The 16,730-nt window shown below is 37.2% G+C and overlaps 1 protein-coding gene across 2 annotated transcripts in view; it reads left to right on the top strand.

Annotated features, from left to right (window-relative positions):
- LOC133518989 (lachesin-like) overlaps positions 1 to 16,730 on the top strand; it is a 145,589-nt gene that overhangs the window by 106,010 nt on the left and 22,849 nt on the right. For both annotated transcript variants that reach the window (XM_061852823.1, XM_061852824.1), the window contains exon 2: positions 10,094 to 10,197. In XM_061852823.1, coding sequence (XP_061708807.1) covers positions 10,094 to 10,197 — 104 coding nt within the window. The remainder of the gene's footprint in view (positions 1 to 10,093; positions 10,198 to 16,730) is intronic.

The following is a 16,730-nucleotide window of genomic DNA, read 5'->3' as shown; positions in this document are numbered from 1 at the left end:
TGCTTTGTTTAGTAGCTACCAATACTTACTTACCTATCTGATTACAATAACTATCACGTTCTTGGAAAAAAGCCGCATTACGCAAAATGGACATCAATTAGAGGTGACGAGCGTATAGTTTAAAAGAGCAGATAATTCTGATAATTGGTTGGAGACAGTGGCTTTGGTAGCGAGCTCCGAGCACTGGCACCGCACGGGACATGTTATTCCATTTATTTGCCGAGCACAAGCAATTCGAGAGCTCAAGCCAACCAATATTAGGGTGCTGTTCGATTACTCAATTTCTATAATTTCGAAGTGTTCATAGTGTTCAGAACATAGTGTTGTGTTCCTGCCGGTGAGTAAGATTGCCAGGGCTCAACGAGGGGGGGGAATGTTAGGGTCGGCAACGCGCATGTGACTCCTCTGGAGTTGCAGGCGTACATAGGCTACGGAGACTGCTTACCATCAGGCGGGCCGTATGCTTGTTTGCCACCGACGTAGTATTTAAAAAAAAAAAGAAGTTGCTTATAGTGGTTTATCTAAGCGTAGGACTTGCTTGCACTATGAAGTGATTATAATACATATATGGGACATATGGGTATATATCACTTACCGAGAAAGCTTAGCAAGTTTTGAGGCTCACGTTAAATTATAAGTGACTTATCCAACTACGTATAGTAGGTACCTACAGATGTCTAGGGCAGATTTCCACTGGTTCATAGGAGCGTTGACTCGGTGTGCGATGGAAGCACACGGCCAGTGCGGCTAATGGGCCGCATTTCCATTCCAAGTCGGTAGGTGAGCGGTGAGCGGCAACCCGCCGACCGCCTTGTGAATATGCAAAGTGAACCCGCCGCTAAATATTGAACCGCCGCATTGTACCTAAATGTTCCTTTAATTCTGAAGATATACAGCTTTTAAGCTTTACAGCCCTAAGGAATGCTCGTTTGGTTGGCTCATCTAGGGCCAAATATATTTATTGTTATCAAACCGATCAAACATAGATAAAGTTAGGCGCAGCCATCAGCTCAAATACGAAATTTCCCAAAAAAAAAAGAAACTCACCCATTGTGATAAAGCTGATATCGACAATACATTTACTAACAATCACTATATCTTATACCTTTAAACGAGCAATTCTTGTATATATATTTCTGTGATCTCGGAAACTGCTCTAACGATTTCGCTGAAATTTGGTATATGGGGGTTTTTGGGGGTAAACAATCGATCTAGATTACTCTTATGTTTGGGAAAACGCGTATTTTCGAGTTTTCATGCGTTTTTCTTTCGACGCAGAATATGGTCGCTAATTTCGGGTTACCGGCTACTGTCCGTCTGGTCCAGCGGGTTAAGACGCGGACTGCTAAACGAGTGTTACGGGTTCGAATCTCGCCCGGTGACACTAACTTTTTTTTTTTATAAGTCCAAGTTCATATATAATTTTTTAAGTTTTTTAGTTTTAGACAAGTTTAATTTAGTAAAAAAAATGTAGTTAAGATTATCACCTATACACCAACATATTACAATAAATAGTATAACCGAGCAAAGCTCGGTCGCCCAGGTACTATTACTTATATACCTAATAGTATCATCACCCTGATGATACAAAAATATTTTTGTCTATATATTTATTTACTGGTCTAATTAATTGCTTACCTACTAATAACAACGTTCACAACAATAAAATTCATATAAATCCTTCTGAAACATTTCCTGAAACCTGCTATAAGCTACTTCCTGAAATGTTCTTTCAATTAAATTAGTAGCTACCTTAAAACTTTTCAGTTGCTCCCTTAGTTAGAGTTTGCGACAAACTGGAACTGGGCCTCAATGTTGGAAGGAACTATCTTGTTAATTATGGTTTGCTCAAAGTGTTTGCAGAATAAAAATAAAATCTCTGTCTATTGTAGACATTTCCAACTGTTTGTTAACGTTAGATTTACTTATGTAAATCTTGGCCTTTATTAGATTCTTACGTGGACTGTACATTTAAATGTCAATCAGGGTTGTGATATAATATAATAATATGGTAAAAGAGCGGACTGGCATGAAAGCATCTCTGCTCAAAATTGCATATCATATCGTTAAGCGCGTGTCATGTCGCATCGTTGGGATGGCGCCATGTATCGCAGCCGCGGCGCAGCGCGGCATCGCGCCGTGCGAGGGAAGCCCGCCGCACGGTATTGTGCCCCAAATGACACGTGAAAGGCGTTGAGAGCGTCGCGCTACCGCCTTTACAAAAGGCTCGCAGATGCGCGTACCAGAAGATTTTAATGAGGCAACGACTCTGTGTGATTTTATCGCGTGTTCCGTAATGAGAAATAACCAAGCGCGTTCTCTGACTGTACCACCACAGAGCTATCAAAAAATGATACAAGTGCTAACATGACGTCAACTCTACGCCGCGAATTGAAACTACTTTATGAGGTCGAGCTATACGCTTAGACTTCTTTTAATTTAATTTGTAACATTGATAAATAATTTAATTATAATCAAATGCGGTATTACATTAACAAACTACGAGGCTTTCCGTGAAACCGTATCCATCGCTGATTAAATCGTTTTCATTGTATAAATGTGATAAAAACAAATTAACCGACGAGTTATAAGCTACTGAAACCGGGTACACTGGCCAATTTTCATCAATGCAAATCACGTTGTCGACTCGTCAACCCAATTACCAAGAAGTGAATTTAAATAAAGATAAGTATCGCCCTCAAGGAGACAATGCTAATAGGAAGTGGGGGCGTGATAATGGGCCGGAGCGGGGTTCGAAGCGCGGCGGCGGCGCACCGCGGCAGGTGCTTTAATTAGATCTCTCGACTTACGCGCCCGTGAGCCTCAAAACACTTGTTCAATTAGTGATCAGACTTAAGATACTCTATTATGCAAACGTTCACCCGCTTAAATACAGTAATAAACGTGTTTTACAGTGTTCTCTGTCTTTTCAACAAAGTAGATGAAAATGAAAAAAAAAATGAAAAATGTTTTATTTGTTAATAATACAGGGTTCAATTGTAATGGTTGGAGTCTTCTAGTAAGTATAAAATACCTGTGATAGTGTAGTGAATAGATTTAGTAGATCATCATTTATTTGGTTGGAAATACCGCGCCGTCTTTTACCGCGCTGTGTAGCTACTCCTTACAGATAATACACATACATTGACAGACATTAGCAAAATAAATCATCAATTACATACCTATTCTAGTATATAAGCTATGCAGATAGTCCGTAGTAAGAACTGTAAATAAATATCTTCCCTTCCGATCACATATCATCATGTTATACAGAAACCATCCCTAACATCTCCACGAAATAAGAATCGTTAGTCGGCAGTGGCAACTCTATTGAGCAGTGCGAGGAGATTGAAGGGGTGTTCCGGTGTCGCTCGACTCGCTCGTAACCATCGGTGACAAGCGATAAGAGGGCCTGTCGACGCCGCTTCCGAGCTGACCGGAATTACCGCCCGTCCAACCTCATATTACATTTTTATATGCTTTTGGATATATTCAACTTGTTTAAACCAATTTAAAATTGCGTACAATAGTCTCATGTACATAAGTACCTTTCATTACGAGATGGGTATTGGGTATCTTCGCAAGTTGTTATACAGGATGTTTTTTTAGTCACCTGCAATAATTTATGGGTGAATATATAGGTCATACTGAGCAACTTTTACAATGGGACCACCCCGAAATCGCGAAAAAAAATTGATTGTTTCATACATTTTCGCTGTCTGACCTTGACTTTTTCTATTGGAGAGTAAAATTTTATTTCGCGATTTCGGGGTTGGGCCCTAAATAAAAGTTAACAACCTGTATATTTAATATTGATAAGCAAAATTCTACTTTAACACTTTTGCTTATGAAATTGTTTTATTATAAAATGCAGTAGGTACTACTTTACAATGTTTTTATAGATAAACAAAATCATAACCTTCCAACATATTTTTTCCCACAATCCGTCCACTAAAGGAATATGTTACTTTATTTCTATTTTCCGTATTCACTCAGGGTTTATGTATCTCGAATAGTCACGTCCCCGTCCCGGCGAAGGGTGAAGCATACAAATAAGTGAAAGTCCGAAACCGCCCAAACACCCGACGCCATGTTCTTTATCTACGGATATCTTAAAAGAATTTGATCGTATATGGGAATATTACGAGTAACAGCTGTGACAAGGGACGTCGTATAAACTTAAATGTTTACTACAAACCACTTTGTCAATTTTGCCGTGACTTCATTCATAAAATCTGAAGGTACGAGTAGTACTTGATTGTAGACAGTAATTGAATGAACCATCTTCAAAATTGAAACACTACAGTATTTCTCATCATGTCCTTTTGAACTGGTTATCGAATTCGATTCCTTTAACTTTAAATACAACTAAGCATAAAAAAATCTAACAAGATTTCCGTTAGACACATAATCCAGTAAATTAAGGGTTTTAACTCGGAATGAGAGATAATATGCTCGAAACTTGTATACACCCTCATTATGGCGTTCTAAGTGTTTCCTCAAGTCACAAAATCACATGCGTGTCTGACGTTATTCAAGGTTAAATAAATGTCACAGAAATCAGTTTTCGCAAATAACAAGGTTTCTATAGCTTCAATGATCACATCTAGGTAAAAATTGTAGACATCATAAAACTGGAGACAAGTTATATTCCAAACATTTTTTCTTGCTTCAAAATCAGATGACACAGAAGGCCAGTGTAACCAGTACGCGATTTTCATATACTACTTGTACCTATTAATAAAAAAACTAAAAATAAACCAAATAGTTAAAATACATACAATAAATCGGGATAAGTATTAATTTTCGAAATGGCTAAAACACATTTATCGGAAATATCAGAGTGCATATTAAATCAGTAACGTTTGGATTTTTTCCAATGGCTTTTTTTATTTCAGCTGAAAAACAAATAGATTACCAAGAGAGCACGGCCCGCGGCAGCGAGCATTGGGAAAAACCTCTTACTGTGATACTAATTGATTAGTTTCCAATGGCTGTGCCATCGGCTAGGATAAAGCAAGCATGAATGCTTGAGCATACAAAACTTTCTACCACTTATGTGGGGTATTTGGCAGAACGTGGTGTTTAATGTAAGTACCTATATGCACAAAAAAGACTTAGGTATTATTTTATATTTTACCTATAATAACTATTAACAAAGAATAACATAAGTAAAGCAATACAGAACCAAATACCCAGGCTAATTATATTCAGCTGTTTTTGTTTACATTAATCGCAAATAGATTATAGATTCATATGTATAGTAAGATTTGCTAATAAAAGAAGGATAGTGTGAGGATAATATGACTAAGAATCACACTCTGCTGTGTAAACCTCCAATGAGAAATTCCATGATTTCCATGTTGTTCTCGTCTGATCACAGATCATCAGTTAATCTGAATTGTTTGGCATTATTACTGCTTCATTTTATATTTTTATAAATACCTATATAATCCAAAAACTACAACATCTTTATAAGCATGGCGGACATAATGCGATCTCCAGGGCAAAAACCAAATTAAAATGATTTATTGCGCTGAGTTTGAAAGAATGGAAGTTCAGTCTCGGGGGATAGCACGTTATTTGTCTACGCTGCATCATTGGCATTATAACGAGGTGTCTGTGTAGCCACAATCAATTTGGTGGCATGCGTCGGCTGTCAATTTGCGGCGGCCCCGGTCGGAGCGTGCCCGCGCCGCGCCGCGCTGCGGTCCCGTCCGCGCCTGATTACTTCCGAGTGACCGCCTTTGATTTGCATAAGGGCCAGCTTTAATATGAGATTATTCTCGAGTTAGGAACATCGGACGCGGTCCCATTCATTATTAGTTTTGGAATATTTAGTCGACCCAATTCCAGGCGTAATTAATAGAATTGCTGGACGTATTCGACACCCTGACAAATTCCGATAAGCTTTCAACGTTAATTTTAAAGTACTTAGACCCGAGGCGCATAGACATTCGTGGATCTGCAAGTAATGTATAGTATAGCCGTACAAACAAATAATGTCATGTATATAGCCGGTGCAGTGTACACACTACACTCTGACTGCCCTAGTACACTATCCTACAATTACATTTGTTTATGTATAGAGTGGATATTTAAACGCATAGCCATGGTGCCCTAGCGTTAAGAGCGTGCGACTTGCAATCCGCAGATTGCAGGTTCAAACCCCGGCTTGTACCAATAAGTTTTTCGGAACTTATGTACGAAATATCATTTCATATTTACCAGCCGCTTTTCGGTGAAGGAAAACATCGTGAGGAAACCGGACTAATCCCAATAAGGCCCAGGTTACCCTTTGGGTTGGAAGGTCAGATGGTAGTCGCTTTCGTAAAAACTAGTGCTTTCGCCAATTCTCGGGATTAGTTGTCAAGCGGACCCCAGGCTCCCATGAGCCGTGACAAAAATGCCGGGATAACGCGAGGAAGATGATGATGATAGAGTAGATATTTAGACCCAACCTACATGACTTATACCATAAACTAACCCCAGCTCATGAAGTATAATATTGTGGTATAGGTAATAGTTTTGTTTACGCTATTGGTACAAGGGATTTTATGAATAATTAAGTTATCTCTGAGATTAGTCCGTCATGTCATACGGTTACATTAAAGACTGATGTACCTATATCTAATACATATAGGAAAAATTAATTATCTTTGAATCTACGTCACAAACATTAGTTTTCAATAATATCCAATATCGATACAAATGAACAATGATAAATAATATGTAGTCTTAGCAATAATCTCACAAGCAGAGTGTGCGGCGAGCGTGCGGCGCGCGGGTACTTAGGGGTTAATTAAGAAGCCGCAGACGACGGTAGCGGGGAAATGGTTAATCCCTTTGTCATAGTCGGTAAGGCGATGTTTCTCGTGGCAGGCATAGGTAAACATGGCGGTATTTACTTTCTTCTAAATACATTGTTGTCATCGTAATGTGTTTTTGAATAACAATATAAGCAATAGACAGAAATAGATAGATTTTTTTTTCATGTGCACATTGGAATTTCTCAAGTCATACCTAACTTGCAGAACGATTTCCCTTATGCAATATGTAAAAAAAATAAGATTACTTTTTATTACAATATTATTTTCGGTTACTTATGTGACCAATATTGACAATTAAAACAATTTCCAAGCAAGTTAAACAATTGTATTAAGTATGTGTGCACTACACGTTAATCAATTCTTTAAAATGTAGAAAGGTACTCCTATCGTAACGAAACAAGATTAAAACTCGTTAGCGTTTTTTTTTTTTACCAATTAGTTTAGTTTATCCTATAAAATAAGGAAAACTTGCCAACTGGACTTCCATTCTTCCAAAACTCAGCGCAATAAATCCTTTAATTTGGTTTTGTCCTGGAGATCGTATTATGTCCGCCATGCTTATAACGATTTTATAGTTTTTGAATTATATTATTATTTACTATTTATCTAAATATTTTCATATTATAGTGAAATTAATCATGTAAATTTTATTAATTTATTTTATAATCAAACTTTTAGATATTGAGAAAATTTTGATGTGTGTATTTGTATTTTGTGACGGTAAAATGTAAATAAGGAAACGGCCAAATTTATTTATTAACTGAGAACATTTTTGGCGAAATTTAATTTCTACAGAAACTGACGGACTTTAAGTGCTTATAAAATCCACTGGAACAATTTCATCGAACTAATTAGTAAATTACATACAAATTGAAATGAACACAGATATCAGTTGAGAAAACGCAAACGCTGCGAATGGGGTGCGTAGGGGATGGTAATGCGCGATCTACATCGGTTGAGTCAGGAGCAGCGGAGTAGAAAATGGAGCGTCGTGCTTAGAGCTAATACGATCAGGTGAGCAAACACAAAACGCAGCTTTCATCTTCCGTCAGGTATCTTTCGCTCACCGCGCGCCCCACGTAGGTACATACTTGCCTAATGTAGACACTACGCAAACCCAGAGTAGGTAATATGCCACATCGGTTCGAATCGGTAATAATTATCGAATTTAAACATGTAGGAATTTTGCGAAATCAAGAGATGAAAACAAATAGAATCAAAAAATCACTTCCTTCGATAAATTTATTGTAGCCACGTTTGAGGCAGACGGTGATATGTAAACAAGCGGGAAGAGCCTGAGCAAGTTTATTCTCCAAACAAGACGGTCGGTGCGCGTTGTCACCGCACCGGAGGAGCTCGCAGCCGGCGCAGCTCCCGCTTTACCCGACTCGACTCAATAAATGACAAATGTTTACATTCAACCCCTGGACAACTCTTCCTTTACGACACTCTAAACCGTTTGCCTTATCGCGCCACCTCTTTTATCTTTTTTTGTTGGATTTGGCACCCTTTTGTGTCAATAAAACGGCCATAAACGCTCCAGTTAGGTTTCCAAAATTTTTGCGGCTTTAACCGAGACAGAAACCAACGTAAAGCCCTCTTATTGAACCTTTATTGCCTAGTTCGGTTGGTTCGTAAAAGTGAGAAAGAAACAAAGAGCGCCAATTTGGCAAGCAAAAGACAAACGCATTTAAAATGGGCAGAGCAGAGCAGCAACCATCTATCTTGGAGCTTGATAAACGACGACATTATTCCTTATCGCCCACTCAATTTGTTTAAAAGCGTTCTGCTTTGATAATTTGCGAATTACAAATCGTATCCTTTGACACAAAAATGTCATCATAACTACGGGTGTAATGCTGTCATTTGATAGACGGCAAAGGGAAACATTTATCATTTTACTACCTAATTTTTATTCCTCACGGTTCTGTTTCCCCGCCACGTATAACAACCGTAATTGTTATTAGATAATAATTAAATTAAAAATGTATAAACCCCCTACGCTACATATATGCCATCAAAATCCATTTTATGCCAAAAATGTCTAACATCATTTTGGAAAAGGGCTGATACTCTTCAAAGTGCAGGACCGATTTCTATGAAATAAAGCTAAGAATCACACAAGAAAACTTGTTTTCAAATTTAAAAAAAAACCGCATCGCATTCGGCCCATCCGTTGGAGAGCTACGATGCCACAGACAGACAGACATTAGCGTCAAACATGTAACACCCTGTTTTTGCGTTGGGGGTTAAAAACTCATTCAGTAGTTTAGGTGCCGTTTACTCGCGCAATTAATTTCAAACCTCGGGCAGTGTCCAGATAGAGACACTCTGTATTTTAAATTAATCATTTGCTGACGACACAAGTCTAATTCCGCTCACTGTGGGACCACGTTGATATAATAATCAGAATTATAATTATAGAGTAATTTAACGTAGGTGTATTAAGTGAAATGTATCTAATACTTTTTATAAGTGAAAGTTCTTTCTGTTTCCATGTTTCTACACTTTTTTTATATTTTCACGAAACATTAATTATTAATGTACTCCAATTTGTTATTATGGAGTTATCATACATTAAAGTTATATATTTATGATAGTCCGGTTGCAGTCCGTCTGTATCGGCCCTTACATTGTCATCAACATATAGTCATTTAGAATTTAGGTACGGTCAAAGATTTTGATTTCGGTACCATTCCGCTTTCATATTGATTGTCACTGTGATCATGCAACTTAATCCTTTGCAGTAAGGCGAAAAATATAAACATATCTTTGACATCGACTGTACGAAATGGTACATAAATCAATATCTTAGCCTGTACCTATTGTTAGAAAAACAAAAGTATGTAAATAATCAATTTCGAAAAAACTGTTCACAGGTATTTAGTAAGTAGGTAGTTGTAATGTTAGATCAAGTTTAACCAGCATTGATACGATGACAAGTAAAGTCAAATGATATTAAACCCGACGGATATATGAGTATTACAAAAACCTGTATCACACATAATAATCCTTCTCCGTTAGTCAAGTGTTATTGAATTATTCATACCATTATGAGAATAAAATAACACCTGATATTTAATGGAATTATTACAGGAAATTCTTAGACTAAATGGTCTAACATTATTATTTACTAGCCATCCTATCGCGTCAATCGTCTATCAGCCACGTTTTCCCAGCTACTTAAGTCTTCCTAAAGGAAACTCCTATTTCTCAAGTGTGTTGGAGGGTAAGTAACGCTATTATTTGTTTGGTTGTTCCAGTGGTGGAGGAACCGGAGTTCACGGACGTGATTCAGAACATGACGGTGCCGGCTGGGCGTAGCGTGCGTCTAGCTTGCTCTGTCAAAAATCTCGGCTCTTACAAGGTACAATCTTTATTATACTGGCTATTTACCTATTTCAAAATATTTTGCACAAAATAATAACTACAAAGGGCGGATTAAATGCTTCACGATAACCATTGACCGTCAAGTTTTCTCTGACATATATATATAATCTATCATAAATTATCTTATCTATCATAAAATATCTTACAAAACGAATACATGAAATAATTATATACTAAACATGCATAGAAATATATCAATTTACTTTTTTTTATATGAAACTATTGGTGTACGAGGGCAATACCTTTCCTAAGAACATTTATTCTTAGAAAATGCTGCTTAGAGAGATCATATAACAAAGAGAGGTATATTATTTATGAAAATATAACTATTTATAATTTATGAAAAAAAATGCATAAATATTTATATGTAAAAATAATCGCCATACAAAAAATGCATTGAAAGAACGAGTTGTGTGCGCTTTAGGGTAATAATATCCTAATGAAAATTTGTGCTCATAATCAGAAAGACTTAAGGCACGCATTAAAATAAAGAGTGACGGCCTAATTAGTTCAGATTTTTATCATAACACTTTCAGTTTGCCCCTCGTACTTACCGAACTTAATATTGTGTACTTTATTGTGTCACGTTTTCCAAGTTGAAATCAAATTTATTCATATAAGCAAGCGTAGTTTTCTACCTATCTAAAATGAATAAGATTACTATTAAGATTTACAAACGTATACTAACGCCGAGGGTACTGAGATTTTAATCTGCAAGACAAATGTGCGACATGCCGACTCTGAGGACACATCACTTAACGGCAGACACCTACTCGGCGCAAGACGACAATATGCGTAGAGCACCGAAAGGAAACATAAAATAAGAAGCATTTTATCATTTGATTTAGAACGCGCCGTCGTAATAAAGTGTCCATATAAATGGAGGAAGATATGATTTACAACCCTAACGCGGAGTTTGCACCTCGCTTTCGTTACCAACATGATTTAAAAACAAGACTTACTCACCGCGAACTCAACCTTAACTCGACTAAACAGAATCCAATTTGCTTTGCAATTAATACCAAATTTCATACATTGATGCGTTTGTTACAAACTTTAAAAATATTGCTATTTTTAAAATGGCAATAGCCGCATAGTACCAGTAGATAGTTCTGTTCGAAATATTTAAATATATTCGCTTCTAAAGTAACCAACGTAAGTATCGTTTACGTTTGGTTTCATTCACTTACATTGTAGAAATACGTAGGAGAAATATTGACTTTATAAAACTAAATACGAAAGTCCGCTCAGTTACACATTCTACATGAGCATAGAACATTAAGCAGCATAAGATAGCAGCAGTAGGGACAGTTATTCGTTTGTTAATAATTTTACAATACCTACATACCATTTGTCTGTCACAACCTACGAAGTTTCAAGTCCCTAACTGAAAAAAAAATCTACTCGATATAATCCCTCTTTACCTCTTTAGAAGATTTTTTGACCCCTTTTTAACCCACTTAGGAGATGAATTTCCAAAAATGCTATTTCACTTTTCTTTTGTATTCTAATAACATGCCTTTTAACAAGGTTTCAAGTTTCTCAATACAAAATTTGCACGTTCTAGATACTAATTTTCAGCCCCCTTTTAACCCAATGAATGCATTAGGAATGCATTTAAGTCCCATTTTTCGATTTTTCACTGATATCTCGGAAACATTGCGTTTTAGCGCTATGACTACTGAAACAAAACAAAAGCTGATTAAATTTGCTACAAGTTTGATACAGTTATGTTTTGCGATATCTTGAATAGTTTTCGAGATATCCTCTCTTGAATATTTATTTTAGGGTATTGAAGCTACTAGGCCATGTCTAGTATTGTTTTCGTTTTTTTTATACTACGTCGGTGGCAAACAAGCATACGGGCCGCCTGATGGTAAGCAGTCTCCATAGCCTATGTACGCCTCCCTAACAGCCCTCCCTCCCCTCGTTGAGCTCTGGCAACCTTACTCACCGGCAGGAACACAACACTATGAGTAGGGTCTAGTGTTATTTGGCTGCGGTTTTCTGTAAGGTGGAGGTACTTCTCCAGTTGGGCTCTGTTCTAGATCTGGAATGACATCCACTGGCTGTGCTCTACCACACAAAGCGAGATGACATTCACAATGCCCATACCTCTCTTAAACTTATCAAAAACTCCTTGCCAGAGCTCAACGAGGGGGGGGGGGGGGGATTTAGGGTCGGCATCGCGCATGTAACTCCTCTGTTGCAGGCGTACATAGGTTACGGAGACTGCTTACCATCAAGCGGGCCGTATGCTTGTTTGCCACCGACGTAGTATTAAAAAAAAAAGTTCACAAGTAGTCAAAACAAAGATACGAAGTCAAAAATTGTGTTCCAAGCATTTCCCTCTATAACTTTTTTGGAGCATTCATTGCCTAGCCTATTTCTTGTTTTCTATTATTGTATCTTTCTATGACATTTCAAACCCACTATGATAAAAACTCATTCCCAATGCAAACTTTCAACCCGTTTTCACCAACTTAGGGGAGAACGGTGAAATTAGTTTTCCTATATTTTAATTAAGAAAGGGGTTGAAAGTTTGTTTCCATTAGAAATGCTTTGAAACATCTTAGAAAGGTATAAGATTTAAAAAAAAGTTGTTTCAACGTTCTTGATAGTTCAACCCCTAAAGGGGGTTGAAAAGAGGATACAAGTTTATATGTCGTACAAATTTCTTTTAAACTAGGATCTTGAAACTTGGTAAAAGGACATTATATAAAAATAAAAACTATTTCTCCGTTTTTGAAAATTCATTCCCTAACTTGGTAAAAAAAGGATTGAAAGTGTGCATCGGGACCGAATATATTTTTTTAATAGTGGACTTGATAATCTTCTAAGGGGGTTGAGAGGGATTATATCGAGAACATAATTTTTTCAGTTAAGGACTTGAAACTTCGTAGGTTGTGACAGAGAAATCTCATGCGTCACCTCTACTGTTATCTTGCTATGCTCATGTAGAATATGTAACCACCAACATACAAATCCACGCGTACGAAGTCGGGGTAACAACGAATGTATTCATAGATAGCAACTAGCCTACGGTTTGCACCAGTTGTCTCTTCTAAACCTGTGAGCACAGTCAAATGCGTTGTGTACACATCCTTCGTGCATGTTGTATTTCTAGACCTGACAGATAATTGCGTTACGCAGTTTAGCAAAAGGAACACCTATTGTTCAGTAATCTACCTACGTATTATATCCAGGTATGTACGTAAGGACATGTATGTAGTGATTGTTACTCCTGTTCTATCCCTTGAGTAACAATATTTTTAGTTTGGATATTTACTCGTAGATCATACTCATAGCTCTCGTGTCTTTCTCGTAGCTTTCGATGTTTATAGACGAAGCATAATTAATCCTGTATCGATAGTAAAAGGACTTTTACATGCTGCAACGTAGGTAAATAATGGCGGTGTTGTATAAATAGCTACCCTGTGGCAAAGATAAACAAAAGTAGACTACAATCTTTTTGCGAGAAATCGAGAAAAACATAAATTCACAGTTTCCGTTTCGTAATTAAGTACTTACCTTTTTTTTTTTCGATATAGTACTAACGTAAATTCACATAAATTCTAGAGTGCTATATACTTTATACGTTTCTTTATTATATAAATTAATATACAATTTCAGAATTAAGCACTTTTGATGCGAAGATGTGATAGATAGATACTTATAAAAAATTGTAAGTACATTTCAGAAATAAACTTTTATGAAATAGATAACTTTTTATTCAGAAATTGAAATTAAATACTAATACAAATAATGATATGTTGCTCTCACTGTCAATTTCCTTGATAAATTGAGTTGCGGACGTTGCTGCATTGTTATTATGGTTCGTACATCACTCGTTTTATCTAGAAGATTGAGAGTGCCCATTTCCCGATGTTGCAATGCCACTAATGCCAGATAGTCTTGATAGAAGATGCACTGGAAATGTTGGCAAAGCTTTTGGCCTGTGTGTCCGCGGGAAGCTGCGGCGAGTGCCGCCGCGACCGGACGCCGATAAGCCGCGAGTACTCGCACCGCCGGCGTCGGCGCCCACGTTGTCGGCCACATTGACGACGGATAGGCTAATTGATACACTGAGAGAAGATAGTGTGCATATTGATAATATGAAATAAATTGTTACCTTTTGCTTGTCATATCATAAATACAAACTACTTACTTAACTATGTACCTACCTATATAACTCTACCTAATTTTATTAACACCTGATGGAAAGGGTGTTAAAACGATAATTAAAAAAAAAACAGCGATAGCATGACTGTTAAGCGAAATAATTTATAATTAATTTATAATTTAATTTATGTATATCTGAACTGAACTAAGAAATATACCTACTCTAGTTTAAGTATTTAAAGTATATATGGCTTATTCTACTTATAAGCATGCTTACAAAATAACTAAACGCCTTATTAGATTTGTGAGATAAGTTTTAGTTAAGTACTTACATTTCTACTTCTTACTATAGCAGTTTTACGTGGGCCATACTGAAAGTTTCTGGATTCTTTTAAATGAGACAACTTATTATCCTTATGACATATTTATTGTTTTTCGAAGTAAGTATATACCCTTACTATTTACACACTTTTGCATTCTCTGGAACCATTGTGAAAAGCAGTGGGTCCAGTCTTCCATAGGGACCTCTTCGATGGCTTCATGGAAAACATTCACTGCTACTTCCGGGCTTGTAAATCGTAAACCTCTGAGTTTATCTTTAATTTTTGGAAATAAAAAGAAATCACATAGTGCGAGATCGGTGCTATATGGCGGATGACTCATTAATTCCACATTTGAGGCCTTCAAATACACATTCGTTGCCTTGGCGGAACGTACCGACGCGTTGTCGTGGTGGAGGATTATTTTGCTACGGACACGCTTTTCACGAACTTTGTCAAAAATTCTGGGCAAGCACTTGTTTCCATACCAATCTGCAGTTACTGTCTTTTGGTTGTCAAGCGGTACAGTGGTGTAATGCCCTGATTTTCCGAAAAAAGAAGCAACCATTTTCTTACCAGTGCTTCGACTTTTTTTAACTTTCATCGGCAAGTCTTCAAAAGGAAAGACCCACTCCGCCGATTGACTTTTCCTTTCTGGTTCAAAGCAGTAAACCCAAGTTTCATCACCTGTCACGATACATATTATATACAGCCTTTGATTGTCCGCCGTCAAATTATTTTATCATTTTACGGCACCACTCTACACGCAGTCGTTTCTGGTCTTCCGTCAAATCGTGCGGTATCCATCGCGTACAAAGTTTCCGAACCTTAAGGTGGAAATGCAGTATCTTTTGCACCTGGCTCATTCCAATGCCTAAGGTAGTACGAATTTGCTGGCAGGTAATTTTTTTGTCAGTTTCAATTAGTTGTCGTACAGTATCAATATTACGAGTACAATCGGTAACCGCTGTCGCCGGCCGGCCTTCACGTTCATCTTCATGGAGATGGTCACGTCCTCGTCTAAACTCACTAAACCAAACAAACAGAGCTACGAGATGGGGCTTCATCGCCAAATGCTAAATTGAAGTCTTTGACAACTTTCTTGCCGAGTTAAACCACATCGAAAGTCGTAAAAAATCATGCTTCGAAAATGTTCACGACTTAAATTCATTGCAACAACGAAACACGATTTTCAACCCAACGTCACGATGAAAAAACAAATAACAGACTCACAAATTAAAAAGTAATATACTGCCAGAGAGTTTCTTTTTCAAACCCTATAGTTGTTTTTTTAATTTAATTTTTCTAAGTGGCTAGTTCCATGAATTATCAGTATATATGCCCTAAGTACCTTTTTAAGCAAAAAGGCTATTTGTCTCTATTTTGTTATTTTCTATGTAACTACGTAACGCAAACACGTTAATCCAGAGTTTAAAAAATCTATATTAAACCTTCTATAACTTGTATTATGAAACCACCTACCTGTGTAAAATCCTAACAATGTGTGTGTATGTATGTACTGACCTTTACTGCATGGACTGTACGCTCCCACAAGCCTTCCTGGGGGGACTCCGGTCCATTTGAGCCGACAGTGCTCCCAGCACCCCACTTGAGACACAGATTAGTATTAGCTTATCGTGAAACACGTTTAGTTGATTTGCTGTCATCAACTATGATTGAGAAAGTCATTAGTTAACTTGAAACTATTTTACTGCTAACAAACATGATACGCTCAGATGCCTGGCGTGGCTAAACTAGAAAGTATCGTTGATCAATGTCAGCTTTGGCACTTTACACGTTTTATCTTTGTTATTGTTTTACGGGAACGTACTGAAAGGCTACACGTCGTTGTAGTTACTGTTGCAGTTTTCAACATTACACTAACTATAATGAAAACAAATTACTTAACTAGCACCTTAAAAACACGAGGAAGTTCTAACCAAATACTTACCCATGTACCCATTAAAGAAACTCCAAAAATATCCATAAGAATTGTATTGATTTCCTATTTAAATGGGTCTCTTTTTTATTACTGCATTTACTTACGCTTGTAGCTCGGCACGCCGCG

Source organism: Cydia pomonella, chromosome 6, assembly GCF_033807575.1.
Source record: "Cydia pomonella isolate Wapato2018A chromosome 6, ilCydPomo1, whole genome shotgun sequence".
NCBI lineage: Eukaryota > Metazoa > Arthropoda > Insecta > Lepidoptera > Tortricidae > Cydia > Cydia pomonella.
Note: the sequence above shows the minus strand (reverse complement) of the source record. Positions and strands in the feature narration are given on the sequence as shown.